The sequence below is a fragment of the Coptis chinensis genome, chromosome 9 (assembly GCF_015680905.1).
Source record: "Coptis chinensis isolate HL-2020 chromosome 9, ASM1568090v1, whole genome shotgun sequence".
NCBI classification, from domain to species: Eukaryota; Viridiplantae; Streptophyta; class Magnoliopsida; order Ranunculales; family Ranunculaceae; genus Coptis; species Coptis chinensis.
Genome location: NC_141464.1, coordinates 17,811,523 through 17,822,777, shown reverse-complemented (window position 1 = coordinate 17,822,777; position 11,255 = coordinate 17,811,523). Strand labels below are relative to the sequence as shown.

The following is an 11,255-nucleotide window of genomic DNA, read 5'->3' as shown; positions in this document are numbered from 1 at the left end:
TTTATTTTCTTAGTCGTTGTAGTATAGATGAAGTTTGTGAGTACCTTCACTGGAAAACTCTCTCGAGGCTATAACTCGTCCACTAGGGAATTCCTAGTGGTTTAAGGCCTTGTTGCATATGGTCAATGCAATCGCGACTTAGCTTAAACGAGTAGTAGATAGAACTCCATTTTTGGTCACTTATTCTAATTTCTCATCTTTGCTTGAGGACAAGCAAAATGCTGTTTGGGGGTGGTTTGATAAGAGCCCAAAACTGTAGTTTTAACCCTGTAACAGTCATACTTTTAGACCAATTATGTAAGTAATAATTAAGAGTTAACACTGATTACGTGTTTTTATGCATTTCAGGCTTCAAAGTCCATTATGTGCAGAAATGTGCCACTTTAGCGAGATAAAGGAGCAGAGGTCGGTTACTAAGGAGTTCCGTGATTAAAGGCCAAGATTCAAGAAGACAAAGCCTTTCTAAAGCCCGGTCAAAGCTGAAAAGTCAAAATCCACGCGCAGCGTAAGCTTGATGCACAAAGTCAACAGAACTTCCGAAGACCATATATTTGGACTCAGACCTCGGAATTGGGCCTACCTTATGTCAAAACGACCGGCTCGGAAAGAGCTTTCCAATGGTCTAAGCCTTAACCTAATCAGAGGAGTAGAAGTGGATGAAAGGTCTGTTGAAGCGAACTGCAGCTGAAGAGGCCTTTTCGGACTGAAAGAATTGGGTTTTGGGCCTGATTCTCTGGCCCAAAACATGGCTCCAAGCCCATGCATGATTTTTGGATCTGAGAGTATAAAAACCAAAGCTTCACTCTTTGTTAATGGTAGATAGTTAGACCTAGATTAGTTAGCCTCCATTAATTAGTTTTAGAACTTAGTTTAATTAGTTTCAATTCATTGTATTAGATTAAACCTTTGAATCTTGTTCTTCATTTGATTAGATCAATAAAGTAGTATTTTTATCAATTTCGATTTTTGTCATTTCCATTTCTAGATCTAATTTCAATTCTTGTTCTTATTTCATTTTAGTCATTAAATTAGATGTCATTATAGTTTGATTAAGTAAATTTCAATTCTTTACATTATGTTTAGTTTAGATTCAATGGGAAATGTTAGTTTGATGAATCAAGGCTAAAACCTCCATTAGAGGGGTTGATGAAGCCTTGATGAAAACTTAGTTGTTAGTGTAGAATTGTTTGTAGATTCTATTCCACTCTAGAAGGTCGTGTTTCGCCATGAGAATAGGTGGACGACCTCACATGCTAGTTAATATTTGGTAGAAATGCCACGAACACTAGGGATTAGAACTCGAAATTCTTGCCGTAAGAACGTAAGAATCGAGATACAACAATCTATGCTAGGTTATTAAGTTGGATTCGAGGTGGATTCAATTCCCCTCTAATCCTTTATCTAGATTCAAAAACAATCATATTTCCATAGCATTCGTAGTTTAAATTAAAATAATCAATTTCATATTGCATCGTAGTATAATTTCCCCTCGTAAAACTCTCATTAGACTTAAGACCGACTAATTAGATTAGAAAACATTTCATGCTAGAGCACTAGGAGTGGAACGAACTTCCTACTCCACTATATCTCATAGGATTGAGAGTAGAGAAATCTTTGATAAATATAAGCATCATAAGATTAGTTTTAGTTTACTTACGTTTTGAGTTTCATCGTTCATTTCGTAGGTAGACTATTCAATTTTATGTTTATCACCCAGTAGGATATTGTAAGTTATGATGTAATAGTCCAAAGACCACTATATCATATCCTCCATAATTGACACGGTATGCTTTTTCCAAATGTTAAATGATATGTCCTTTAATAAGCATGTTGTATATACATTTTCCTAAGTTTGCTTTTTTTTTCTTCTCATTGTAACTATTTGAATGCTGCCTATTATTACAGCTGATTGTTCTTATTATGTACCGGCCTTTGGTGTTTATTTTTCCATATCAATCCTACCCCGTTGAATCGCTATGATTTTTTTAATTTTATCCGTGTCCATTAGAATCATTCGTTCCATTTTTTTTTCCTCTTTTTTTTCCATTTTTTTTATTTTATTTGATTCCTTTCTATGCCGTCATCGATTGCACTAACATGGGAGGTTGTCGCCCTTGGTTTAGGCGTGCTTGACATTTATATGATTTGTGCAGAATTTGGGTTGTTGTCGAATAGAGTATTCAGTGTGATGTTCAATATATTAGTATATCCGTTTTGTTATTCATGCTGGTTACATGTTGTAATGGGGAGATTGCACCTTGATTAATTTTCATCTTGCGGTCAGGGTTATCAAATCCATGTCGTTTTGTTCGAAAAGGATTTCCAGTATTTCGATAGCGTTGTCAAGGAAGACTTCATCCAGGAAGGCAGCATCTACACCTTGGAAAAGTTTGACGTTGTGTTTGCGAAGGACTACTGCCCCGTCGAGCATGCTTACAAGATCCATTTCAAAGAGGGGACATTGGTCAAGATCGCAACTGAAGAAACCAACGACATCTCAAAGCACATGTTCAAGTTCATCAAATTTGACAATATTCCCACTAAAGCACGCCAGCTAACTTTTTTCACAGACGTGATTGGTGTATTGACAAAGGTTGGCAAAGCTAGAAAAGCTGCTGGGAAACTTTTAAAAGAAGTCATTATCATGAATAAAAGGTAATTATCCCATTTTTTTTTCCCCGTCGGCTTTATTTGTTCGCTCTGCCTGTATTATGTTAGCCTCTGGTGATGGTTTTTCTGTTTTTCAGTGGGCTGGAGATGCCAATTACTTTGTGGGAAGGTATGACATAAATAATTCCTGAAGACACGATGAAACAACCCAACGTAGTGATCATTGCGACGTGACTAAAGGCAGGCTACTACCGAGGTGATTTTGCTTTGGCATTTTTGTTATTTATTTCGTTTTGTTTACCTACCTGTGTTGTTATTTAAAATGACTGTCTGAAAAATTGAATTGAATAATTTTGTGTTATAGGCAAGCTTGGGCTGTCAACTCTTAGTGGCACCAAGATTTATATAAACATGGATATCCAGGATATGAAGGACTTTAAACAGAGGTAAAGAAATTGCGTATCTCATCCATGTAATGTAACGTTCCTTTTGTTTGTACCTAGCATTTACCTTAGCCAACTTATATAGATAAGTAAAGAGATGGACCAGTAAATTAGAAACTGAACAGAAATGCATGTACAACTTTGGATCCATATACCCCCGCCAAAGGTAAGTTACCACAAGGCAGTTGGCTCTTCCCCTCATTGTAAGCTTCCCCTCAATCTTTGGATCAGACCAATTTCTTCTATCTCTTGCATAGTGTGAGTCACTACCATCTCAGCCGCATCCAGCCCAAACTCCTCAGCTTTAACTACCCCTTAAAAGTTCAATTGATATCTTCTCTGGAAAGCCTCCTTTGCTTTAATAGCTGCTTAAACTTGGTGCTTGGATTCGTAGAGTGTCCTTCTAGCTTGGATGTTTGGGACATTCCAGAAACTAGAGTACCAAACAAGAAGTAAGCTGCCAGTTCTCCAGAATCACACAAGGCTATGTTCCCTTTCACCCTTCTACTTGGTGCCCATCCTTCCTTTTGCTATATTTACTATTTTGATTGGCAAGTTTACTTTGTAGAAGAACATTCCCATGAAAATTCCTATATTTACTATTTTGCTATATTTACCGACCTAGAATTCTGAGTTATGAGATTTCTCCAACTGGATGCAGGGGGTCCCTTATTTATAACTATCATTGGTTGCGTAACATCTACAATAGCATGAAACTTACGACACACGGGATAAGCACGTGACAGCTAACAAAAAACACGTTTTGGACACGAAACAAACACGTGATACTTAGTCCCACATGTGAATCACGCTACTGTCGTTTGGGCTATACTTTGGGCCTTAAAATAAGGACCAATAGGCCCATTTAAAGTTATATTTATCTCTCAAGTCTAAACGAGCTCCCTCTCTCAGCCATGTTTGTGTGATAGTGAAACCATTATTGTTTGTTTGCTTTTCTTTTTCCTTGCCATTTAATTGAGCCCTAGGGAATGCTCTTTTTTTTTTTTTTAAATATTTGTCCTGCTAACTACGTCCCATCCTTAAGGGTGGAATAATGCTCAATGCAGTCCACTGCTCATCACAATACGTTTAAAGCATGGTTTACTTATGAGTTGCTTTTGGCCTATGATTTTTTCGTAATATCTGATGAGTTACATTTGTTTCTCATATTTGATACAACGAAAATAGTTGTTGAATTGGAAGACCATAGTCAATCTGGCGGGCTTTCTGAGCAAGACCTTCTCATTGATAGGAGGGTTGACATAGGTAAATTGAAGGAAATAGGAAGGGATCTATCATGTAAGGTATATGCTCCCCCACACACACACACACACACACTTCATTATTTATTTTCTAGTTGATTAAACTGTGTTGCCTTGTTCTTGATTGTTATGTTCATTTGAACCACCACCATCCTTATTTTATTGCGTTTGTTTAGGGAACAATGTACACTTGCAAGGCCACCATAAGCTACGTCCCTGATAGCAAGTGGTTCTACACTTCGTGCGTTAGTTGTAAGAAAACTGTCACTAGAACCGTATGCACACATTGTAGTGTTGGCGTGGTCGATAGGTGTGCAAAAAGTGTTTTTTTTTTTCCTTCATTAATTCATTCCCGTTTTTCCCATCGTGTTATCCACACTCTCATCCATGATCTATTTCTTTTGTCCTGAAAAAAAAAAATAATGATGCAGGTATATGCTACGAATGACAGTTAATGATTCATCGGGGGACACCACATTTGTTGCTTTTGATAAAAACGCCGAACACTTGATTCAGAAGCCAGTTAATGAATTGGTCCATATTTCAAAGGCATGCTATTACTGGATTGTGCATCTTTTTTTTTTTATCTAACAAATCTTTTGTTGTATTATACCTTATGTATTTCACCGTATAGGAAAATGGCCCGCTTCAACTTCGGAAAGAACTACAGCGACTTGAAGAAAGGGCGTATGTTTTCCAAGTTAGAGTCACTGACTATACTGACAAGGACAAGTATGAATCATTCACAATAGAAAAGATTTTCCCAGAGGACATTGGTAACACAATAGCTAATGAAGTATTAAATAAGGTACTAAATTTCCTGACTAAATTTGCTAAATTTGCTGATTAAAGGATTACATCTCTACAACCTTGCTAAACTAATTTTGCCCCAATTTAGGGTGACCAGGGTTCAATATTGGAAAAACCAGCTGAAGCCAGCTGTAAAGAAGCCTCTGCCCAAGAAAACAGCAGTGAGGACCCACCAGCAAAAAAGTCTTGCAAGAGAATGGATTGATGTACATAAAGGAAAGTCATGGCCAAAACTGCGATATTTGGTGGTCTTGGCCAAAATTGCGGGAAAGTCTTGGGCGAGCGTAAGGGAATACCACTACAGCGTGGCCGCAACCAACAACAAGGGCTACTCCATTGCAAGATGCACGGCAAAGCAACTATAAAAGGCATTCAATTAGATTACCTTACAAGAGTGTACTTAGCTTTGATAGGCGGTGTATCTTCTTCAATGTTTGCTACTTTTTTGTTCTTCCCCTGATTGCTCATCAATAAATTTTTTTTATATTTATTATATTTCCCCTTATTCAAGAAAAATATTTGGTGTCGTGATCAAGTGTGTTTCATTGCAATTGCAGATGATTGTTTCCAAACAATATTCACATTAGCCGCACAATAGCTGTTGTTACACTTATTTTTATTCACCCACCTACCTACCTGCTCTCGGTTTTTTGGTAAGCCCGTGTGTTTTCAGTACCACTTTTGCGCGGCAACTCCTGAACACACACAAAAAGTTTGATTACTTGGGGAGAAGGCTATTTTTCCGTTAAGGTGGATCAGTCCCATCTAATCTATGCAAATTTGATTTTGCACTTAACAGTGCCCATGATCATACACCAATTTTTTTTTTCGTACCCCATGGTCATACAAGTTGAACGACCCCTTCGTATTTATTTGAATTCAAAATTCCTTGGCTATGCAAATTATGATAGTAGGAATGCTTCCCGCCACTCTTTGGCAATTTCTCATTCATCAAAGTTGATTTGGACACTCATTTCTGGAGAAGTGTCAAAGAATTCTCTCGCTATAAGAGAAACTAATTCCTGAAAAGTATACTTTCCCTAATAAAGATTACCTTCTTCAACCTCCTAACATATCCGGTCATCCCATTTCATTTTAGTTGCCTACGGTTTGTTGGTTTGTATGAAGTCATTTCTTTAAGGTAGGTGTCGTCTGCTGCAATGGGAAAATGTGTTAATTTCCTTAAAAAAAGGGGATTCAGGCAGTAGAATAGATGATGCAATTGAGGCTTTGGAGTTCTGGGAGGAAATAGAGACTCCATTAAAGAAAGTGATAGGGATGAGGTAGGTCATAGGAACTCCAAAGAACTCCAAGTCATAGGAATATCATCAAGCTGGGAACTGATTTTAATTGTATGAATGCAGAGCATAAGTTAAGGCGTGACATATATAAAAGCGTTGAGTGAAACTTACCTTTCCGTTATAATCTCTAACCTATAAATCACATAAGGCATGACATGATGCTGTAACGGACATTATCCTTATTACAATTAAGTGTTCTCTTGAAACTGAACTTCTTTGCTTTTTGCCATAATATAATTACACAGTTGCTATCCAGATTCGCCCATGTTTTCACCAGGTACGACCCCTTCAACTACTTAATCACTTTTTAATTTTCCATTCTACCTCCATTTCCAAAGCTAACTTGAACCCTTACTTTCATTGCATCAGGTGTTGGATGCTTACCATTACCTCTTTCTCTATTACGTTTCGGCGGAATCATACCTTAATGCAAGCTCAATAAAATCAAGGTTAGTTCATTTCTATCGTCAGAATCGATTATAGTCTTTTTACGCATTCGGTAATCCAATGCTGGTTCCAATTATTAATGTACTTTAAACTGTTAGTTTGCGATGTTGTCTCATAATTTTGATTTTCATGAAGCTTATCATCACATTGTATCTGCGCCACCATTAATATTTTGTGTACTTATTTACCTATTACCCCAATCTTATGAGACTGTTTATAGAAACCATGGACAACCTTCAACTACTTAATCACTTTTTAATTTTCCATTTTACCTCCATTTCCAAAGCTAACTTGAACCCTTACTTTCATTGCATCAGGTGTTGGATGCTTATCATTACCTCCTCTATTATGTTCCAGCGGAATCAACCTTAATGCAAGCTCAATAAAATCAAGGTTAGTTCATTTCTATCGTCAGAAGCGATTATGGTCTTTTTAAGCATTCGGTAATCCAATGTTGGTTCCAATTATTTCTGTACTTTAAACTATTAGTTTGCGATGTTGTCTCATAATTTTGATTTTCATGAAGCTTACCATCACATTGTATCTGCGCAACATTAATATTTTGTGTACTTATTGACCTATTACCCTAATCTTATCAAACTATTTATAGAAACCATGGACACCCAAGCATCATCATACATACACAATGAAACGGTACAAGAGTTCATACAGAACTAACGAGCAGCCCAACTTGAGGTTAGATGTCCTTAAAAAAAAATCATGTACTGGCTTTCTTACTTATTCCCATGTTATTGGTTTTCTAATCTATACTCATACTTTTAACTTGAATGAATATGTCTAAGGCCCTACGGATAGTTGTTTCTGGCATTGCTCCACTACACCAACAGCGTGCACTGTCCCACACAATGGATTCTGATGTAACTATGGGAGACTCATCAACACAACACCGATTATCTCATGAGCCTACAGTACGCAATGAATCAAATAGCCAATCAACTGTCAGTCAAGCAGTGCACTCAATGTCCACCATGAACATGCGTTCGCTCTTTCAGTTAGGACCCTCTCAACGTTCAATAGCTCAACGTGCACGTAGACAGCGGGAGGAAGCCCTAAGAGTTTCAGCCACCCAAAAGGATCGCATATATCCTCCTTCCCTAACTCACGGCCTAACAGTGGAAACAGCAGTACATTCTATCAATGCAACGAGTTTCACTACAGCCACCCAACGAGCAGATAAAGGAAATAATATTGTAATTGCTGACACTCTTTCACTTCAGCCGTACATCAACTCACAACCTGCTGGATGTTCTTCTGTCGCAACTCAGCATGAGCACGTCCCACTACTAACACGTAATTTCAGCCCCGGTTGTCATCTTGGGTCATCTTCCTTGAGGAGCAACATGTAAGTACTATGTCCAAACTTAAATATTTCTATATTGAACAATTAATATTTCTATATTGAACAATTATAAATTACTAAACTAATTGAATACTAATTGTTTTTTCCCCACTGAAATTAACTCCACAAATAATACGCCTCCAAACAGTACTGAGCAGGATGTTCCCGCTCAGGGCGCTATTAGGCCCGAGGAAATTTCTGAAGAAGCATCTGAATATTCCGACGAAGAATACTATGACATTGACGAACTTGAAAATCCAACCGAAACGATACCTTTTATCTCGGTCGAGCGTCATTACCTTGGGGAACTAGATGTTCAATGTCAGTCTTGCTTCGCTTTACATTGGAGCGTAGAGCAACTCTCCAGTTCAACTAAAAAAAAACCTTTATTCGGATCATGCTGTCTCCAAGGAAAAATCAAACTGCCCTCACTTGATCCACTACCTCCTCTGCTTGAATCACTCTTCGAAGGTAACGAATGGCTTGCACGTGATTTTCGGAAGAACATTCGGGGATATAATGCTTGCAATGCATTCATCAACCTTGGCGTTAAAGCAAACGACCGAATCTTGAAAGGATATGGACCAAAGTCGTTCACTATACACGGAGAGCTCTTCCATAAGATTGGAACACTTTTACCTGATGAACATGTCGACCCAAAATACACCCAGTTATACGTTTATGATGCTGCCGCGGCTTTGGATTATCGACAACAGCGCAATAAGCATTTACTCAGGGAGGTGCTAAGTATTGTACAAGGTGTTTTAGTACAGGCAAACGTGTGGTCAAAGTTTTTCAAAAATGCAAATGAGGTCTTTAGTTCAAGTGCATCGGTGGACAACAATATACCAGCCTTCTTACAATACACTCCAGGAACGGATCACCGCCGATATAATCTCCCGACCACTTCTGAAATCATTGTGGTATTACCCGGTGATGAGACAAAGTATGATATGTTACAAGACATCGTTATTCACTACAAAGAAGGTGGACTAGAGAGGATAAATGAATACCATCCTGCTTATACACCTCTTCATTATGTACTTCTTTTCCCTAGAGGAGACCTTGGTTGGGCACCGGATTTGCGACAATGGGATGTCAAGATCAATTGCCCAAGTGATGCCAGACTAACGCACGCAAGCACAGTATTATTCATATCGTTTATTTGACCGTCCAACTGAATACTCTTCCATACTCAGGGGAGGCTCCCTCTACCAACAATGGATAGTTGATGCTTGGGCCGCAACTGAGCATAATCGCCTGTGCTATATTTGCCTGAATCAAGATAACATTCGTGTGGAAGTGTACAATAGTTTGACGGACATTGCAGTAGACGGCCTGGCTCTTGATCAAGTTGGCCAGCGTTACATTCTCCCATCATCTCACACCGATAGCCCGAGACATATATATGAGATCTACCAAGACTCAATGGCCATTACACGATACAACAAACACCCTGAGGTATTCCTAACAGCAACAGCAAATTCGAATTGGCCAGAAATCATAAAAGCTCTCAAGCCACACCAAACTGCGTCTGACAGACCTGAGGTGGTTGCCCGTGTATTCTAATTGAAAAGGAAAGCAACAATGGAAGAGATAAAAAAAAACGGCGTGTTTGGCAAACAAGCGGCATCCGTCTACACTATCGAGTTCCAAAAACGAGGACTGCCACACATGCACGCACTCATCTTCCTCAAGCAACCCGATAAGATCCGTAACACCAATCAAGTCGATAAGATTGTTTCCACGGAGTTCCCAAACCCTATCTCGGAACCTAATCTTTTTGAGACAGTGAAGAGATGTATGGTATACAGGCCATGTGGACCTAAAAACCCAAAGGCCCCCTGCATGGAGAATGGTTGATGTACAAAACATTACCTGCACGCTTTTACAGATGAAACTACAATGGATCAAGTTGGATATCCAGTTTACCGACGACGCAATACTGGGAACGAATACGAGGTGCGGGACTACAAAGTTGATAACCGAGATGTCGTCCCCTACAACCCTCACTTATCAGAGAAGTTCAACTGCCATATAAATGTTGAAGTCTGTGCATCAGTTCGTGTAGTTAAATACATTCACAAATACATTTATAAAGGGCATGATAGGGCAACTATGGTTATTGTTGGTACTAATGACGAGATCAAACAGTACATTGATGCACGGTATGTCGGGCCACCCGAAGCTGTATGGCCTCATCTCGAGTTCCCTCTGCACAAAGAGTTACCACACGTTGAAAGGCTGGTAGTTCATTTGGAAGGGATGCATCAAGTTGTTTACAATTCAAAGGAGTCAAGAGCTACAGTTCTCGCAAGAGCAAGAAATCAGAGATCAACTCTAACGGCTTTCTTCAAATGTTGTGTCGGAAATCCGGGTGCCCGTAGATATACTTACGAGGAGTTCCCACAATATTATGTCTGGAAAAGAGATATATAGATTTGGAAACTCAGGGACCACGGTTATGCTATTGGGAGAATGTACTTTGCAAATCCAAATGCCGGAGAGCGCTTCTACCTTCGCTTGCTTCTGAGTGCTGTTAGAGGACCAACATCATTTAAAGATCTTCGTACGGTTGACAGCTTTGAGCATGACATGTTCAAAGCAGGATGTGTTGCACGTGGCCTTCTCGAATCCGACGACGAGTGGAGAGAATGTCTACAGGAGGCGTCGGTGATGTAGACCGGCTACCAACTGCGCAGATTGTTTAGTGTAATCCTTTTGGAATGTTCCCCAACCAGTCCTACAACACTATGGAATGAATTTTCTATGCATATTTGCGATGATCTGGCTCACATGATACGTACCAAGTTCAACAGCCAGAGTCCGACTGCAGAGGAAATAGCTAATTATGGTTTGTTCCTAATTAACAAGTTGCTTTTCAAAGCAGGTAAGACTTTATCTAATTTCTTAGACATGCAAAACCAAAACAAGATTGGGACCAGCTAGGTGGGAACAGACTTATTTGGGAGCAGAGGGAATTACAGTACGAAGGTCTTGAACAAGAGGCAAATGCAAATGT

At 39.0% G+C, this 11,255-nt stretch overlaps 1 protein-coding gene across 1 annotated transcript; it reads left to right on the top strand.

Moving 5' to 3' along the window:
- The first annotated feature begins 10,138 nt into the window (after positions 1–10,138).
- On the top strand, positions 10,139–10,672 carry LOC147475080 (uncharacterized). The gene has a single exon (XM_086585257.1). The coding sequence runs from the start codon at positions 10,139–10,141 to the stop codon at positions 10,670–10,672; it is 534 nt and encodes a 177-aa protein (XP_086441383.1).
- The last annotated feature ends 583 nt before the right edge of the window (positions 10,673–11,255 follow it).